This window comes from Chrysemys picta, chromosome 8, assembly GCF_011386835.1.
Source record: "Chrysemys picta bellii isolate R12L10 chromosome 8, ASM1138683v2, whole genome shotgun sequence".
Taxonomy (NCBI): domain Eukaryota; kingdom Metazoa; phylum Chordata; order Testudines; family Emydidae; genus Chrysemys; species Chrysemys picta.
Genome location: NC_088798.1, coordinates 101,397,462 through 101,417,486, shown reverse-complemented (window position 1 = coordinate 101,417,486; position 20,025 = coordinate 101,397,462). Strand labels below are relative to the sequence as shown.

General features: G+C 44.7%; 1 protein-coding gene across 5 annotated transcripts in view; it reads left to right on the top strand.

Annotated features, from left to right (window-relative positions):
- KLHL3 (kelch like family member 3) overlaps nucleotides 1-17,614 on the top strand; it is a 66,070-nt gene extending 48,456 nt beyond the window's left edge. For 4 of the 5 annotated variants that reach the window (XM_005295888.5, XM_005295891.5, XM_065555049.1 and 1 more), the window contains 7 exons: nucleotides 1,901-2,018; nucleotides 2,737-2,934; nucleotides 5,005-5,106; nucleotides 9,016-9,144; nucleotides 12,745-12,885; nucleotides 13,083-13,226; nucleotides 13,541-17,614. In XM_005295888.5, the coding sequence (XP_005295945.1) occupies nucleotides 1,901-2,018; nucleotides 2,737-2,934; nucleotides 5,005-5,106; nucleotides 9,016-9,144; nucleotides 12,745-12,885; nucleotides 13,083-13,226; nucleotides 13,541-13,569 (861 nt within the window). In that variant the 3' untranslated portion in view covers nucleotides 13,570-17,614. The remainder of the gene's footprint in view (nucleotides 1-1,900; nucleotides 2,019-2,736; nucleotides 2,935-5,004; nucleotides 5,107-9,015; nucleotides 9,145-12,744; nucleotides 12,886-13,082; nucleotides 13,227-13,540) is intronic. The other variant, XM_042850909.2, reaches the window with a different exon arrangement.
- Nucleotides 17,615-20,025: the final 2,411 nt, after the last annotated feature.

Sequence of the window (20,025 nt, the reverse complement as noted above, 5' to 3'; positions counted from 1 at the left end):
TGTGAAAAGGTAAATAACACTTCTCTATTCATTCTCTCTCTCCCCCTCCCCCCCCAACACTATTCAGGATTTTTATAGACCTTTATCATATCCTCCTAGTTGTCTCTTTTCTAAAATGAACAGGCCTAATCTTTAGTCTGTCCTCTTAGGGAAGCTGCTCCACACCATTGGTCATCTTTGTTGCCCTTCTCTGAATGTTTTCCAGTCCCACTATATCCTTTTTGAGATGGGACGACCAGAATTGGACTTAGTATTCAAGGTGTGGGTGCATCATGGATTTATACAGTTGCAGTAAGATATTTTGTCTTTTTTTTTTTTTTATACCTTTCCTAACAGTATATTAGGAACTATTAACCTTTTTGACTGTTGCTGCTCATTGAGCAGAACTGTCCATGGTGACTCCAACATCTTTCTTTCGCAGCAGTTAGTTTAGAACTCATCATTATATATGGATAGTTGGGATTATGTTTTCCAATATGCATTACTTTGCCCTTATCAACGCTGAATTTCATCTACCATTTTGTTGCCCAGTCACCCAGTTTTGTGAAATCTCTCTAACTCCTCACAGTCTGCTTTGAACTTAATTATTTTGAATAGTTTTGTATTGTTTGCAAACTTTGCCAGTTCTCTATTTACCTCCTTTCCAGATTATTCATGAATATGTTGAACAGCCCAGGTCTCCTTGGGGGACCCTGCTGTTCACCTCTGTCCATTGTGAAAACTGTCCCTTTTTTGTTCATACCCTTTGTCTCTTATCTTTCAACCAGCTACTGATCCAGGAGAGAACCTTCCCTCTCATCCCATGGTTACTTAGCTTGAGCCTTTGGTGAGGGACTTTGTCAAGGCTCTCTGAAAACCCAAATACGTTATATTGACTCGATCACCCTTATTCCCATGCTTGTTGACTCAGAGAATTCAGACACATTGGTGATGCCTGACTTCCTTCTACACAAGCCGTGTTGACTCTTTCCCCCCACCCCCACCCCACACACACAAATTGTGTTTACCTGTGTGTCCGATCATTCTCTTCTTTACTATCATTCTGCCAATTTGCCTGGCACTGACATTAGGCTCACTAGCCTGTAATTGCCAGGATCGCCTCTGGAGCCCTTTTTAAAAAAACGGTATTACATTAGCTACCTTCCAGTCATCTGGTACAGAGGCCGATTTCAGTCATAGTTCTGCAATACTACTAACTGTGGTATTTAACCTGTCGTCTGGGCATAGATCCCAGAGATCCAGTCCAACCAAAAGAGAGCACCTCTGTCTCACCAACTGTCCCTCAAGAACCACGTTGGTGCTTTGTGGCCTCTGAGTAAGAGCCATAAGTGGGGATTTGAAAATGTAGGGATTGCATTAGAGTGAGGGAAAAGGGCACAGCAACTCCATAGAGATTGGCCATAGAGCAAGATTTCCTAAGGGGGAAGTATCCCATCCCCCAGAGGGGGAGAATGCAAAGAGCTTTGGGCAGTCTTTGGGGCCGTTGAAGTTCTGCTGACCCAGTTGGGTTGCTTGAGGAATGATAATTGGTGGGCTGAAGCACCCTGATGCAAGCCAAAAAACTGCTTGCAGACCAGCTTGTGGGAGGGGAAATCTTTTGATGTCTATTGAGGTCAGCATAAGCACAAAAGCCTGCTTTCCTTGTAGGTTTTCCCCCTAAACAGTATGTAATAAGCTGTATTCCCAGGCGTATAGGTTCTCTAGGGGCAGATTCCCAAAGGGACCAACCCTTTTATGCCTTTGAAAAATCTCCCCTTCTCCCCGCAGAGACAGCCCCTCAGCCGTCAATATAGCTCACTTTGACTAGGTTCTGGTAGCGGTTTTTATTTTGCAGGATGCAGCCCGCTGTGTAAACAGTCCTTGACCTAAGGGGTTCCCTTCTCTTGTTTTTCCTTCCCAGGTAATGATTGTGGTTGGTGGGCAAGCGCCCAAAGCCATCCGAAGTGTGGAGTGTTACGATTTTGAGGAGGATCGGTGGGAGCAGATAGCTGAGCTTCCCTCCCGGAGATGCAGAGCAGGTAAGTGGAACATGTCCAGTGGCCTCTATCATTTTCCTGCTAAATTCCTTAGGGGACAGAAGTGTATTCAACCCCTCTCTGTTCCCAGCCACCAACAGCTCTGCCTCCCACCAAGATCCAGGAGAAGGCTTCACTCCCCCAAATGGGCACAAAGCCACCTCACTCCCCACTACTTCCTCTATGCTATTCCTTCCATCTCCTCTGGCCTGGCTTCACAGTGGGAGCCAATTTTACCTGCTGGCATTCCAGTAAAGAGCTGGGAACAGAGGTCATTCGCTGGACTTGCAGTTTGAAAGAGAAGGGATTTTTCCTAGCAGAGGTGAGATATGTGGGATTGAAACTTGTTCGTCCTTGGAGATCTGACTGACCCTACCATCCAGAAGTGCCCTCCGGATCCATACTTTTCTCCCCCTCTGAGGCACCTTGAAATTAGCTGGGTCCCATACCCACCTCAGAATTAGCAGGTTCCCCCTGGTTTTGTGTGTGTGTGTGTGTGTGTGGTGCGTTATTTTCCCTACAATCTGTACGGTCTCTTATTCAGATCTGATGGTCATATAGAGCAAGTAAATGCTAAACATTTGCAAATGTCCTATTCATCCCTTCTCTGTTACAAATATCAACAAAGCATCTAATGGCATCTCTTTTCCAAGCTACCCGTAGCTGCGGTCTGATCTCTAAACCTAACTCGGAGACTTAAGTCTCTCTCCCTTTCTAACAGGTGTGGTGTTTATGGCAGGCAACGTTTATGCGGTCGGGGGGTTTAACGGCTCTCTCAGAGTGCGAACTGTAGACGTGTATGATGGCGTGAAGGATCAGTGGACGTCAATTGCCAGCATGCAGGAACGACGAAGCACTTTGGGGGCAGCTGTGCTGAATGAACTCCTGTATGCTGTGGGCGGATTTGATGGAAGCACTGGTATGTTACTGCACAAAAGCCAGGCAGCCAAATGAAATGGATATTGTACTAGTTCTGTGTTCTCCAGGTCCCTCACAGGGAATGCAGAGCTCTGCTGAAAGTGCAGCCATTGAATGGCAAATTCCCTCGCAGTAGAAAACAGCAGTTAGTTCCGACCAGTTCTCCACACCTACGTTTCTAGCCTTGTGTTTTGACGTCTTGTGCTTATTATTTTTTTTCCTCTAGAAAGTATGAATTTATTCAACAAGAATCTGACTCTTTAAAAGGAAATGTTTTCATAGCAAACATCTTTGGTTTTTGTAGGGATCTTGCTATTGCAAGGCAAGTGATTCACTGACATTCACTTTTTTAAGTGACCATCCACAGGAGCAGCAAAAATCCTGATTTGCTAGTAGATCTAGTTATTGAAGATGGGATTGGGAATGATGGAGATATTTTAAAGTGCTTGTTTCAGAGGCAGCTCACTGTTGGAAAGTATCGGTATTCTTGGCGGGGTCTTTTTTTGCTATGAAATAATAGTTACATTCGCTTTGCAGTTGTGCTTGAATGGTTCAAACTAGAGCTGAGCAAATAGTTCATTTCTAAAAACTCTGCCTCTTTCTTGAATACCTTAATTGTTCTGAAATCCTGTCCACCGTGATCTCTGCAAACATTTCTTGAGCTGTAGTTTGCAGGTGAGCTGTTCAATGCAATTATTTTATACTGAAATTTTCAACTGTGTTTGTTAATTTGGTTTTGCCAGAGGTCATATGGTCTTGTTTTCTTTCCTGTTTGGGTTAGATTAAAACTTCTCTTTTAGAATCAGTTTTCTGGTGTAAATACTCAGAATTAGCTTTCTGTAACTATTCTCTGGTATACACTAACAATTTCCTTTTTAGGCAAATGTTCTTTCCAGTAAACGGTTCGCTTAGAACATACATGGAAAGTGATCACAACATGCAGCACAAATGCAGTCAGAGCAGCCTTATTTAAGAATTTGAATGAACATTAATACAAAAATGTTCTGAAGTATTTGACCAGCTCTAGTTCAAACCCCAGATTGACCATAGTTTCCTACTGTTTTAAATGGAGATGGGTGAACTGGTTTGGATTAAACAAAAGCCTTCTCTGAACTTGTGTCAAGGTGAAATACTTGCTTGTCACTTCTCCCACACCCTTCCTTGTCCTTCTATTTTGCACACTTCAGTGCTTCCAGGTTCTGCCCAGGACTGGAAGGGAAAGTGCTGAAGTTACTGCAGGAGACTGCTTTTGCTGTATTTCCAGCTGTATTTGAGACCCACACGCTTCAGAAAGTTCAGATAAGCATCCAGATTTTGGGTGTTTATGCAAAACTAACTCTGCCCTTCCCGAAGGGCTTGTCTACACAGGCGAGTTTTACCAGTTGTACTGGCATAGTTACTGTAATATAGTTATATTGGTGGAACTCCCTGTGTGGACACTTATTCTGGAATAAGAGAGGCTTTTTAAACCCTTGCCAAAGTAACAAAAGCCAAACCAAATCAAAGCTGTCTTGTATCGGAATAAGAATGCCCGCCTGGCTGTTATCCCAATGTAAGCATAATGGTTTCAGTTCACACCTTAGCTTGTGCTGGTATAACTTTGCAATGTAGACAAGCTCCCAGTTACCTTTACAAGCTTGTGATGAGCAAACCTCAGAGGACTTAAAGGGGCAGTTTTAAAATCTTTGCATTGGATTGATTTTAATGCTGCTTGAAAGGACATTTTGCTGTTGGACTATCCCAGCTGAAGAGCTTGGGGTCTAGGCCCCAGATCCAGTCTCTTACTCCAGCACGTTAGCCGTGGCAGCAGCCCTGGGACGGGGAGTCATCTGGCAAGGCTCAATCGTAATCTTCCTGGCTGCAGAAGGAGCAGCACTGATGGGCCAGTACCAACCTGCTTTTCCTTGCCTCGCAGGAAAATGGCCACGCAACTGCCATGGGGGCGGGAAGGGAATTAATAACCATGGGAAACTTCAGTCTAGGTCACAGGGGAAATGCGTCTCCTAAGGGGGAGAACAGTACAATGCTAATCTTTTTAATTAGAAAACCTATGTATCCCCTTTTTAACTAGGTCTGGCATCAGTAGAGGCCTATAGCTATAAAACCAATGAGTGGTTTTTTGTGGCTCCCATGAACACAAGAAGAAGCAGTGTTGGAGTTGGAGTTGTGGAGGGTAAGAATAATAGCAGCCATTTCAGTCACTTGAATACTACTATTTAAAACGAAAACCCAAGTGGTTAAAGTCTGAGTTCCTGCAGCGAAGGGGCAGGAGCTGTTGTCCAAACAATCCCTGAGGTAACCTGCTGCCAGATGAGCACAGGAACAAGCCAGGCCAGTTTCTAAAAGCTGCATTCTAGAGGTTTGTTCATTGGGAAAGATTATTTTTTTTAATGTGACTGAATTGCTGCAGCTTTGAATAGTCTCTCTGTTGTATGGGAAAACTGTATGTTTTGCCATCCATGCTACATGGCACGGGATCTTGATACTGATGCTGGGCCCAACTGCAGCTGGCCACGTCTCCAGCTTTGCGTGGGGCATTCTTAGTTTTTTGGTGGGACAATAACGTCGTCTGAGACACTTCTGGCCAGTGAAACAAGGCACCGTGAGGGTGTTTCTGTTGTGGTCATCAGCAAGCATCGTGATAGACAATGGCAATCGCAAGAAGAAGACATTTAAAAATCTGCCCTCCAAAATGAAGGCTGAAGCGCAGTTAAAAATCCTGGCACCTTAGTTGGGGGGCGCACTGCCAACAAAATCATAAGATTCTGCAGTTGTTTGCATCGGACTCACGTGTTGCATTGCCCATCCTGCGTTGTGCATAAATGGGGAATTTACAGTAACAAATGTCAGTACCATGCCAGCTCAGGAATGGGGCAGGGAAGGATAAGGGGCAGTTGCATTTGTTGAAACAGCCATCAGCATGAACATGTAAGTATGAAAGTCCTGAGATCTGGTGCCAAGTGGGTTGATTTCATTTTACCTTGCTTAGAATCCAGGGGAACAATCACTTTAGAATATGAATTTCTTTCCATTCTGTGGAACTTGGTGGCAATGTTTTTATTATGTAGCCCTAATTGCAGCGGGTTGTAGCTGTCTCCCATTAGTACAGTGTGTAGCGATTGGTTGGTGGAGTTAGCCCCAGTATGTTACAAACTCCAGTTCCTGGGATTGCAAATGGGCTGGTTTGGCCAGTAAACGGGAAGGGATTGGAAATTTTTTTTTTTAAATGAGAGGCGGAGAAGGAGAGGAACCAAAGTCAGTTTCTCTTTAAGTAGTGATAGAGCGGCTAAAATCTGCTTAGCTGCTTGTGGAGTTTAATAATAATTTCCTTAATTATTGGCATATTCATATGCTTATGATGTGCTTAGTAAACACTGATACTTGCATCTGAAGAAGTGAGGTTCTTACCCACGAAAGCTTATGCTCCCAGTACTTCTGTTAGTCTTAAAGGTGCCACAGGACCCTCTGTTGCTTTTTACAGATTCAGACTAACACGGCCACCCCTCTGATAATGGATACTTACGAAAAGGCAAAGTGGGTCATACTCAGTTCAAGTGCTTAACAGAGATTTAAGAAATACTATGGTAACTTTTCTTTTAAACAAGGCAAAACAAATGCATGTGTAGACCCTCTGGAGCAAAAATAGCCAAGTGTCTTGGAGTTGAACAGTTTTTAAATCAGCAGGAGCTAATAACAAATTTGATATAGGGCTTAAGCCACTGTCCAGAGTTAAACAATACCCCCAGAGTTCTAGCAACAGAGACTGAATATGGTGAAAATGACCTGGTGCCTACAGTTATTGACAATAACTAATAGTTGATGCAGACCAACAAATGTTACCTTGGTAGAGCATAGTCAGCACCAAAATATTTCCTGCTTTGATGTGTTAACCTAAAACACCAGCTGGGTTGACGTAACTGCACAAATAAGTGTATGAAATGTCTAAAGAGACAGCAACAATTACCCGTATGGAAGTGTAAGAAACTGATCTTGCCAGGGAAGTGTGATGGGACTGACTTTGACTTAAGCCAGTCTTCACCAGTAGGAAGAAAGGCAGTGTGTCCTCCAGGACCTGAGTGTAGACAGGCTTATTAGCGTTCATATTAGGCGAGGTTCAGACTGGTGCATGGGCCCCCACCACACTTCAGTTGTGCTTAATTTGAGACTCAATTGGTACAAAGGGCTTTTCAGGGACCCTCTGATATGGGTGAGCTCAATACCCTGTACTGTTGAGATTAAAACAAAGAGGAGAATTAAATGCTTTACATGGCAAATTGGAGAAAGGGAGGCTTTCTTGGCAAGGCTTATGGGAGGGCGTTTAAAGTGAAATTAGACAGTATCTATTTATTGAGTTGTATAGTGCACTAACCAAAAGGACATGCTCTCAGCACCTGTGGCACACTCTTAAAAATACCCATAAATCCCCAGACTCCAGCAGTTACCCACTGATGATACTACCCAGGAGCAGCATTGAGAAAGATGTAATAATTCCCACTAACAAAGTCACTACCAGAGTCACCCTCTGGAAGGACACAGGTTTCCAGTGTTTCTTAGTATGAAACAGGATAGAAGGAACAAAAGACTGGTGCTGGTTCTGGTTCTTGTGAACCTCTCCCTTGTACGGGTCAGCAGTTACTCGTGTGTGGTCACAGTCAGTGGTGCTGTATGTAAGGATTTGTGGCTGAGACCCCGCTGTATGTGCTAACGCTGTGAGAAGGAAAATAGCCTGCATCCTCTTAGTTGTAAAGCCATTAGGGAAAGAAGATGGAAAAGACCAGACTGATTTGTAAAAACGGACAGCAGGAGGGTCACAGAGCAAAGGGGTGAGCGACCCATTTAGGTTCATGTTGTACCTCACAGAATGTAAGTACTGTAATCCTGTTCACCTCAGGAGGGTTTGGGGCAAAAACTGAGGGTAGAGTTTAATTATTATTTTGTTGACAATGCTGCTCCGGGATGCAGCCTCGCTAGATGCTGGTCACTTTTTTTTTTTTTTTTCATTTGTTTGTTGGGGGTCCCAATCGTACACATGGCCCTGGCATGCATCAGCACAACATGATGCTATACGCTCAGTCCAAAGGAGCAGACAACCTTGAGCTGCAGTTACAACATCAGCTCACTTTCGACTGGCGAGGATTCTTCAAAATAGGGATTTAGTGTTTCTTAACCATAGCCTGTTGCAGTAGAGTAGGTTATTCTGTGTTTATTGCTTTCATGGCATCTTAAATATTGCACTGTGTTTTCAAACCAGAAGGTGCTATTGAAGTGAATGTAATTTAGCTCCTATGTAAGACCCCTGTGAGGTAAATATTAGCTCCATTTTACGAAAGCAGAGAAATTGGAATGTTGTTCCCAAGGCAACATAACCGGCCAAATTCATGGTTGAGATAGTGTCCTAAATAGGTGACACTTCCACATAGTTCTGCCCCCTTTATAGTGCATGTTACACTAACTTAGTCTCCCTCTGAATCAGTTAGATTCATGCCCACTTACTAATATGTAGCTTGCAGTATATTGCCTTTACGCATCACCTCTGCATTTGGCTAAGTGAATATAAGGGAGCATACATCAGCATAAAGTATGTAACAGACAGAAAATCTAGCAACTGAATGGGAGGACATAAGGATGTGTAAATGGACACCTTCTCCCTGGGTTCCTGGGTGTATCAGCTGGAGCAGTTTAGAGTCCCTTACACATCATAAAGTGGGTTTTAGTAGGTCTGAGGGTCTGATTGTGTTTTCCTACCTCTGAATCTGGTGCAGTGAATCCCTTGGTAGAACTGGATTAGAACTCCAGCCTTCTGGGATCCCATCCTCCTGCATTTCCCTATGGAGACAGTGTTAGTGTTAGCCACTTAAAAATGGGCACATCAATTGTAAATATGCTCTACCTTGTGTATTAGAGTGCCCCCCCCCACACACCCCCAAAAAGAGAGACCTATCCAATGGCACCCCAATCTCAATTGGTTCTTTAGGCACTACGGTAGTCTACAAATGATTGAGGATGATGTACCCTATTATCAGCAGATACTGAATGCACCCATTTCTTTCTGATTAGTCTGTGCCGTGTTTGTTTCTTGCAGGTAAGCTGTATGCTGTGGGGGGTTATGATGGAGCATCACGTCAGTGCCTTAGTACCGTAGAACAGTATAATCCGGCTACAAATGAATGGACCTACGTTGCTGATATGAGCACTCGGCGCAGCGGTGCAGGTATCGATTCTGAGACACCTTTAAATAAATCAATCAATCTGTTTCCCGCTTCTCGGCAGCATTTAATTCACATACATCTGGCTTTTATTCCCGGTCACTGCATGGTGAGGAAGTGAAGAAGGTGCGTTCTTGGGCTGCTAGTTCTGACTGAGAAATGGCATCACGACTATTGTCTCTGAGTTGCTTCCATATCAAACTTGCCTTGTCCGTATGGTAAAAAAGACAGTTTTTCTAATTGCCAGCCCGCAAACTCACCCTGGGACCAGAAAGTCAGGCTCTGACTATACCATCACTTGCACCTTCCACCACTTCATTTCTTGTCCTGTGGGCTTCCTCTTGATTTCCATAGGTCACTGTATAGTAGGTGTTTCATCGATCAAAATTCACCTGCAGCGAGTGACCTAAAAACCGAGTTAAAGCAGTTTATTTCAGCTTAATGAGCGCTCCATCTCGACACAGTTTTTAGTGAGTGGACAGGCCAGAGGATTGTGGAAGACAGGGAACAAGGAATTTGTTTCCATTCTTGACTGCTACTGAACTTCAGTGCCTTTTCCTAGTCTGTTGGCATGGGGATGATAATGCTGAACCACAGTGCGTAAGTATTTTGTATCTCTGGATGAAAGATGCTATAGAAGTTTTATCATTATGGTGTAACACGTGCAGTGGAAACTCACTTTTGCTGAATGTGAACATAGTGAAATTTATGTTTAAGGTGCAGTTCCCACCCTGCTCCTAGCACTGGAAATACATTCTGACTAGGGCCCAAAGTCAACCCTTTCCTAGGGGCTTGCCTTTATTACTAGCTGAAATAATAACCGTGCATAAGCCTCAGTAAGAATTTTCTGCTTGACTGGTTGTAGCACTCTTCTCTGCAGGACCTCTCTCTGCCCACCTGGTCTGACATCAGGGGGAGTCAGCAAAAGAGCTTTACATCTCTATGCATGGCCACTGAACCTGCCCCACCCTGTCTTACAGAGAAATAGATTGAATATCCCATATTTTCAGTCCATGGCAATGTGCAGTTGACGTTCCTTGTTTATAGCAATTCTGGTTATAATGAATCTCTGCTTTTGGTGAAGTTTCCTTATTAAACTGACTGTTCTGGGAATCCTGCTTTAAACGTACTTCTAAAACGAAACACAGAGGCAGGAATACAGTCTCTAATATTCTGAACAGGCTCTCAATTTCCTGCCGAATACTGTTGTTCATTTTCTTTTCCTCAACTGGATATGAGGTGCAGCAAATTACGGCAGTTACCAAAACAGGCAGTGAATTTTCCTCTTCTCAGGGGAAAATGCCAGTAATGGAATTCACTACTTAGAGCAATAAAAAGTGACTATCAGTATAACACTACTCCAATAAATAAAACCACATTCAGTGCCTCCAGCATCATTGGCTCAATGCTGCCATCTAGTGTTCTTTGGGAAACAAGTACTCGTGTATACTGGATAGTTGCAGTTTAATTTTGATTGCTAGTTGCAGGCCCTGTACAGACGAAAAAAATACATGTATTCTGGCAGCGCATCAGCAGGCCTCTTTCTGTGTACTAGGTCAACAGTAAAGAATCCCATTCATTCCTGAAAGGGATGTCCTCTCTCTGGATCTGACATACCCTGCATTGATGCAGATGGAAACCTACAGGCATTGCAGATGCAGAGGCAGTTTTAGGCTGGATGGGACATTTCTAATTTTATTAGATTAGGAGAGGAAAAATAATTTAACCAGCTTCTTTAACCTTTGGTTGCACTTAATATTTAAAAAAAATGATTTGGAAAGTGTTGCAATTCCAGTGTGAATATTTCCAAGTGTAACACGTTGTCTCGTTAGTGACGATTCTGCCCGTTTCCCACTGTTTCCCAATAATCACAGTATCAGAACACACATGCTGGGTCAAATCCAGAGTTACTCCACTGAACCTGGAATTTGGCCTAATATTGCTGATAGGTTTGTTTCTCTGGCGAGCAAAAGTTAAATACTGTATGTAATAGAGAGTTGCCATGGGCTAGGGTAGTTTTGTTGGGCTGCTGACATCCGTCTGTGTTACTTTCTTCTGACTCAGCTGGAGGTGGTCCAAACCATCCCAGGTGTGTAGTAGGGATTGGGGCATACTTGTGAATGAGGCCCGCTTGGCTAAAACGGAGGTCAGATAGGATAGAAATGATGTTGGTAGGTCAGGGACAGCACAGCTACCACCTCTGTAGAGGTGGTTGTCTCTGCCTTTTATTACTCACGTTCAGTCTGGTTAATTTCTCTCCTGCTGTTAGCTTTTTTCCATCAGTTACTGCAGCACATCCTAAATCTAATGCAATGTAGTCCCATTGACATCTATGGGATATGGGTCAGGCACCTAACTGAGCAAGTTGTTGGGGTGAAATACAAGAACACAATAAAAACCAGTGGGCCCCTTGTTTAAGGTAAAGGTGGGGGCTGCAGCTTCGTTCCGTTGGAAACTGCCGCTGGCGGAGGTGCACGTTACAGCCGTGTTCTAGGATTTGATTGGATTAAGACGGTGATGATTTGCTTTGTAATACCATGGGACCTGCGTGCCTAAAATCGCTCCTCTCCCCATGTCGCTGTACTACAGTTGCTAATCACTAGAGGCACTTGAGCAGGGTCCTGCATGGCTTAAAAGAGAGGGTTTGGCTAGCAGGGAGCTCGCTGGGGGCATTTGACTTTAGAACTCCTTCTCTTGCCCCAAACAACCTGAATGTGTTGACCGCTAGGGCATGGGAGGAGGGCCGAAATGGGGGGGTGGAGCCTCTGGCTAGTGCATTTTGGATCCGTCTTTGTTTTATTAACATTCTGGCTGGTTCATTTTGACTGGTCTTGACGCTGCTGCTGAGAATAAGTTGCTGGATGTGCTAATTCACATGGATTGTCAAAGGCACCTAAACCAGTGGCTCCCGGCCTCAGTCTGTGGCCACTGGTACAGTGCCTATAGCTGGCTGATCACATGAGGCCGGCTCACCCGCTTCCCTTACAGGGTCAAGGCCTGAGGGCCTGCGAACACAGTGGCGGACAAGGAGGAGCCGGCTTAGTTGTCTCTCTTCAGGGCAGCTGCAGCTATGTTAAGGTTAAAAGAGGAGCCATGGGAGAAGAGAATGTAGCATCCAGGCAGTATGCACAGGAGGAAGAGGGAGAGAAGAGGTTTCAGTAGCTGGGGCATCGTGACCAGAAGAAGAGGGAGAAGGGAACCAAGTGCAAGAAGGTCGGTGCAAAGGATATGGAGACCAGCAGACAAAGAAGCTGCGGGAACAGAATAGCTGGGAGAGAGGAAGAAATGAAGAGCAAAAAATAGACCATGTGATTAACCTGTATTTCAAAAAGGCAAATGCACATGAGGGGGAGAGCTAAATATGCAGTAAATACCTCCCCACCGTGACTGCTCGTATACAGAACTGCTGTAGCTGCAGTCATGCTGTTCCACAATCAGGAATGGGAAGGGAGGTGTCCACCCTCTCGCGCTCTTTCTCCAGGGGTGGTCCGCAGTATGGACACGACTAACCCAGCACATGAGGCAGGCCTATTAAGTTCGCGGTGCTAACGATGTGAAATGTCTGTCCTGTCCGGGTCTGGCTAATTCTGTTCTCTGCTTGGCAGGCGTCGGTGTTCTCAGTGGACAGCTATATGCTACTGGAGGGCACGATGGTCCCTTGGTGAGGAAGAGTGTGGAGGTTTATGATCCAGGAACAAATACCTGGAAACAAGTTGCAGATATGAACATGTGTAGAAGAAATGCAGGTAACCACTGTTTGTGTTCTGTCTGTATTTTCATTTGTTTCTTCGGTCATGTGAGAGTATTTAATGGTACTGTGTGCACACGGTTAAAATGCAAGATTTTGGATGTACAGGCGCCTGTAATGAAGAAAAGATGGCGCGTGAGGGGTGTAGTAGGATATAGAATCTAGAGTTTAACAGTGTGTCCGTTTTATTCGTAGGCGTGTGTGCTGTGAATGGGCTACTCTATGTGGTTGGAGGAGATGATGGTTCTTGCAATTTGGCCTCTGTAGAGTATTATAATCCTGTCACTGATAAATGGACGTTACTGCCAACAAATATGAGCACTGGAAGAAGTTATGCAGGTAAATAGTCAGGGGAAGAGGTGGGAACAGAACTTGGGACATGCCAGCTACCAAATATGTGCCCAGCTGCCCCTACTAGGTCAAGGAGTGTCTATTCCTTAACCTGAGGACTGTGCCTCCTGGCCACTTGGTCTTTTCATTTGATGCCCCACAGGGCTTCCATTGGAGAGGATTTCTTCACAGAATTGGGGACACCAACTTTCTTTGCACGCTCTGACTGCTGGTCTTGGGCTTTGCAGCATGTGCTTGTTGCAGCACAACCCAGCAGTTGCGCCAAAGCGTATGTGAGGTCTGTTTGTCCGTTCTCTCAACAGGTGTGGCTGTGATTCATAAACCATTGTGACACCTACTCCAGCTAATGCAAGGAGCAGCAGTGAAGTGAATCGCCGTGGGTGTTCTCGAGGAGAGGCCTGACACCTGATTGAATCCAACTTACTGCTGTTGAACTCCTAGCGTGGCAAGTGCTGCATTAAGAACTTCCCCTTCCGTGGATAGTGCAGCGACGTGCCAATCCTAAGGTGTTGCTTGTTGTCCTTGGTGCAATCAATTCTCTCTGAACAGCCGGTTTCCTGGGATAAACATTGTGCTTAAACTGATACCGGAGAGACTGAATTTCGTGTGTGAAACAAAACGCTACTGTAGGGCATGTGAGTAAAAACCAATATACTGAATGTCTTCACTACTGATACTTTGTACACACCTTGAGTTAAGCTATTTACTCACTGCTCCTGGAACTTACTACTGACAGTGGAATCTTCTAACCACCAATCATCAGAAATATACTGGACCGGGGTGCTGGCTTGTGTTTGACTCTGTCTCAGTCACATGTATATATGTCACTGGACAACTGTATGTATCCCTAGCACACTTATGATATGATTGGAGATGTACATTGGATGATTGTTTTGCTAGTCACATAGCTGCTTTTATATACAGGATAGGATGTGCTGGGCAATGGTTTGCCCAGAGAAAGGTGAATACCCCACCCCCCAAAGGTTGTTAATCCCACAGGAACATGCTGCTCTGGAGGGCCTTATTGCTCCCATAAAACATGTACTGTTCGAACTAAAAATCAAGGAAGAAAGTTATACCTCTGTGTCCTGCATTTCAAGGCCATTTCGGAACAGAGCATTTAAACATAAGGGTGTGTCTTACTGAGTCATTGACACGTCTCACCTGTATCCAGCCAAATAATCCTCCCCTCACCCAAGAAGTGATTAAAGACCAAGATAAAATGCCTACAGTGTCTTAACGCTTCCAGAAGAGGGAAATGGTATTCTTCAGTGCCATTGTTCTTGTTTTTAAAGTGTTTTCTGTGTTAAATACTTTCTTCCATCCATACCAAGTAGTTAGCAGGAGCCTTTATAAGATCCTTCCAAAAAGGGATTTTAAATAGTGAAAGCTGGGCTCTGCTGTGACTTTTAATAATCTCACTTGTACCAAAGTCCTGCTAGTTTGTTTTCCCTTTGAAAGGATGGAGTCAGCTTGCAAATCATGTGTGTGACACTTCTGGGTATCTGCTGTAGTTAAAAGTAACACCAAAGGGCCCTGAAAGTTGTTTGGAGGTTGGGGGTGTGTGTGTGAAATAAAAGGTTTTTCCCCCCTTCCCCCATCTCACATAACTTTGTGCATTTTACAGGAATTTTGGTAGAGTCAGTTTCGCTGTTTTCCCTTATAGAGCCAATCAGAGCTTTCCTATACAGGGAAATAGACCTGCAGAATTACAGCTGTATTATTATTCTGGCATAGCTATAATGGTATAGCTCCCAAAATAGACTCAGGGCTTGTCTTCACTACCCGCCCGGATCGGCGGGTAGAAATCAATCTCTCGGGGATTGATTTATCGCGTCTCGTCGGGATGCGATAATCGATCCCCGAATCGACATGCGTACTCCACCAGCCCAGGTAAGAGTAAGCGCCGTCGACCGGGGAGCTGTGGCGGTCGATTTGCCGCTGTCCTCACCACGGGGTAAGTCAGATCAGATACGTCGAATTCAGCTACGCTATTCCCGTAGCTGAATTTGTGTATCTGAAATCGATTTCCTCCCCCCCCCCATAGTGTAGACATAGCCTCAGAGACTTGAAGGTCAGAAAGGACCATCATGATCATCTAGTCTGACCTCCTGCACATTGCAGGCCACAGAACCTTACCCACCCACAGACTGTATTCCAGAATAAGTGACTTTTTCTAAGTGTAGCTTATATTGCTTCAGAGGCAGTTTACGCTATACTGAAGAAGTTACTTGCATTACAGTATTCACTTTGGGAGTTATACCACTACAGCTATGTCGGAATATTTATACCACTATAATTCTGCCAGTCAGTTTTCCCATGTAGACAAGCCTTCAATATCTCCTTCCTCAAAAAGCTTTCAGTATCTTCCTTGCTCTTAGAAACATCAACATGGGAGTAGAAAAACCCTTTAAAATGTTGTTTAAAGCATATAAAAATAAGTCATGATGTGCTGATTTTAAAGGGAGATTGATCAGGAAGTGGAATATTTTAAAATGCAGGGCTCGTCTACATGGAGACTTAGTGCATGGCAAACTGGGGTATAAATCTACACTGCATTCGTTTGCCATGCGCTCACTGGCTGTGACATCAAAGTGCACTAAGGAACTTCTAGTGCATGGGAGCAGGGTCCACGTGCCTAGCAGGCTAGTACACTGTAGATTTACACCCTGTCTTGTTGTGCACTAAGTCTCCATGTAGACAAGCCCAAGTGGACAGTGTCCCTTTAACCTGGATGCCTGTGGCTCAGCCCCATTGACTTCAGTGGGAGCACTGCGTAGGCATATGAGCGGTGCATTTGATCCTCACTAGGGAAAGGTCAGTAGCATCCACTCACTCTGTCTTGTAAAGCTAAAAGTGAACTGTCCACTGGAATGACGACATTGGTATTGGAGAGACAAGGTGGGTGAGGTAATACCATTTATTGGACCAACTTCTGTTGGTGAGAGAGACAAGCTTTTGAGCCTCACAGAGCTCTTCAGCTCTGGGAAAGGTACTCGGCGTGTCGGAGCGATAAGCAAGGTGGAACAGATTGTTTCGCATCAGTAGTTAGCACATCTTCCCAATGACTACAACTACACTGCATGCAATATTGATACTGGCAGCTGGGGGATTGTGGGTCGGGTGAGGGGGTTCTGGAAATAAGTCAAGAAAGCAGAGCGTCCCATAAACCCTCCTCCACCCCTCGCTCCACGCTCTACCATCCGTATATCTGAACAAAATCAGTGACATTAGTAAAAATCATGGTTCTGCCAGCTGATGCTTTACTATTATGTGTTGGCTCCATAACTTGCTCGCCCGGAGTCTGATGTAAAAGCCATTGAAATCGATGGGAGTCGTTCCATGGACTTCAGCGGGCTTTGGCTCAGGCCCTAAGACGCATCCTACCCCTGACAAATGAGATCCTGTCGCACGTGACGGACCCATCGGCATTCATCCCTAAATAGCTACTCACCGGCCGTTACACTTCAGCTCTGTCCAATACTACATAAGAGGAAGTAATTCTTAATTTAACTCCATAGCCCATGGCAGTCCGTTTTTGAGTAGTTCGAGAACATCTCACCTGGGGTTATAATGCACAAGATGAAAGGTTGACCCTCTTTAACTACGGAAGAGGTGCACTCCTCTTTTGGAACAGTGGGTTTTGGTGTCTTATTGCTACTCTAAAATGGCATTTACACATACACGTGGCCTAAGGAAAACCACTAGCCCCAGGTGTATACTGGACATGGCTAGGACCCTGCTGGTTGGTCAGGGATCACTAATTGTGTGTTCGTCTCCAAAGTTATTTCTTATCCATAGGAAATGATGCTTCTTTCCTTCCTTCTCTAACGTTGCAGCATTATGCAAGTCAAGTGACCTCGTTTTTCAGCTATGCAATATTAACGTCTGTAACACGTGACAAGCCACTTGTAAGATCCCCTAAAAATGCTTTTGAAGTTGTCTTACTGGATGTGTGGTCTAATGTTTGTATTAATTCTGAGCACCTGAGCCAGATCGTTTCAAATATTGCCTTTTTTTTAGGACTGAAAATGTAGCTTTAGAGCTAACAAATTTTAATGTAAATATTTTTATAAGATAATTTTTAAGAATTTTTGGATTACTTTTTATTGTCCTTGATGACGTTCTGTTCCATTCTGTATCGAATTCTTACACTCTAATGCAGTTCTCGCCAGCTGTGGTGTGGGTGTGAATTTGAACATTTTCTGCACAAGAAATTTCAGTGTTGTAACTAAGGTGGGATAAATTCTCTTTGCTCTCGTGTTAATTCTAACACATTAAATGGATACTGTTGGGTTCAACATTATGAATTTAAAATGATTTCATTACCTCAATTGCTACGAACAACATTAAAAAAAAAAATCTAAATCTACAAAGAATTTTAAATGTCTAATTCAACTTTCTCCTTTTCTGCTGTGGGTTTAATCTTTACTGTTCACTCAGCTCAGACAAGGAAACCAGGCTGCCTCTAGTCAGTTTCATTTTCAGTCTGTCCCCTATGAACAGAATGCTGCAGTTGGTTGGGTTGTAATGTAGGGAGATGTGTTGGAGCCCAAACCTAATTATGAAAGCAAATCTGATAACGGCAGGAGGTTTTGCAAGGCCCTTTTTATTTCTTTCCAAGCTGAGCGCTGATCCCTTTGCAGGGTCAGGGCCTTAGGCCTGTTCTACACCTAAAACTTAGGTCGACCTAGCTGTGTTGCTCAGGGGTGTGAAGAATTCATACCCCTGAGAAATGTAGTTAAGCCATCCTAACCCCTGATGTGGACACTGCTAGGTCAGTGGAAGAATTCTTCTGTCAACCTAGCTACTGCCTCTCAAGGGGGTGGATTTTCTACAGTGACAGAAAGTAGGGTTACCATATTTTGTGCCTCCAAATGGAGGACACTCCACGGCCCCGCCCCCAGCCCCGCCCACACCCCTGCCCAACCCCGCCCCCTCCCTAAAGTCTCCGCCCCCTCCCCTGCTTCCCGCGAATATTTGATTCGCGGGAAGCCTGAAGCAGGTAAGGGGGGTGTGGGGGGAGGAGGCGCGGCCCAGGCTGGCCCCCCGGCGTTTCCAGCCTGGGTCAGCTCGGGCCCTGGGGTGCCGGCCCCGGCCGACCACCCCCGGCGGCCCGGCGCACCCCCCGGCTCCCGGCTCCCCGCCGGCCCGGCTGACCGGCTCCCCGCGGGCCCGGCTCCCCGCCGACCCGGCTCCCCGCCGGCCCGGCTGACCCGGCTCCCCGCCGGCCCGGCTGACCCGGCTCCCCGCCGGCCCGGCTGACCCGGCTCCCCGCGGGCCTGGCTCCCCGCCGGCCCGGCTGACCTCCCGATTTTCCCGGACATGCCCGGCTTTTGGGGATTTCCCCCCGGACGGGGATTTGAGCCCCCAAAAGCCGGACATGTCCGGGAAAATCCAGACGTAACCCTACAGAAAGCTTTCTAAAGTGACAAATAGCTGTGCCATTGTAATGCTTGTAGTTTAGACGTACCCTTGGATTCCTTGAGGGTGGCTCGTTGGGGCCCCGGTGAGTGAGGAAGCCTTCTTTGGATCTAGGATGTATACGCAGAGCCTAACGGCTTTTCCTGCAGACAAATGCCTGTCAAGATGTTTACCCAGGACTGTACTTCTAAAACTTATGTGCAAATGCAAAGTCACTTCCAACATAATTGGTTGCCTCAAGTCTTTAGTTGTTTTTTTAAAGTGAGTTTTGAATCCGCTCCACATTTTCCATTTGGGATCAATAGGTAATTTGGGGTGATCAAAACCAATTTTCTGTTCATTTATTTTATCTAGATCCTTTTTCTATATATAGTGGTAAAGCTCTGTAATTACCATAAAGACACTTGGCAACATTGTGTGACAAGGCAATGAAAGCGGACTACTGTTCTCTTGTTTGTGCTATTTGAAGACCAAGGTAAACCATTCAGCAATCTGTGGTGCCTACTGATCAACCATTTTGTGGTTTAAAACTTTGGGGGGATTCATATCTAATGTCAGGGCACTTACACCATTGATTTTAACAGAGACACACAAAATGGCATGGGCACTTAAATATCCATGTTAGGATAATCTGTTGCTCCAAACGACAGTGTTTGGGGATATATTCTGTGTTCTAGTGTGGAAGTAAGCTAAATTAATTCATTAATCTTTTTTCTATTCTTATCTTTGGTTATGAGATTATAAATTATTTTGTCCCTCTGCAGTGGCAAAAAGGAAATATTAAGGTTTAATTTGTATGTTTTAGGTGTAAAATAATTTTAAAATAATGGAAGAGCGTGAAAGAGTTTACCTGGATGCAGAGTTTTGTTTTTGTAAAACACTGTCAGGATAATGGCTACGACAGTCAATTGGTTGATTCCTTAAACCTGTCATTTTTTTGCATAGGTGTCAAGGACCAAATCTCTTGTGAAGTGATTCACTTGACATATATCTTGTCCATTTTGGCAAACAACTCAAGAAATGGTTTTCGTAGAAACACTTAGAACTTTAACAGGAAGTTACATTATAGTTTCCAATACACTTGCTTTCATTTGAATAAAACTTGACTAATGAAATTCCTCCTGGTCAATTTGATTTGTGACATTGAGGCACAGCTGTATTGAGGTGCAGGGATGGGATTTTAATTTTTTTTAATGCAGCATAAACAGGCTCTGATCTCGCAACTTGATCTGCACAAATGGACTCTTGCTACACCTGGAGCCCCACTACTGGATCGGGGCCACAGTTTGATATAAATAAACTAAATTGTTGTGGTGACTGACGAGTCCTGGAAATCGAACGAAGACTCCCATAGAATTCCCTC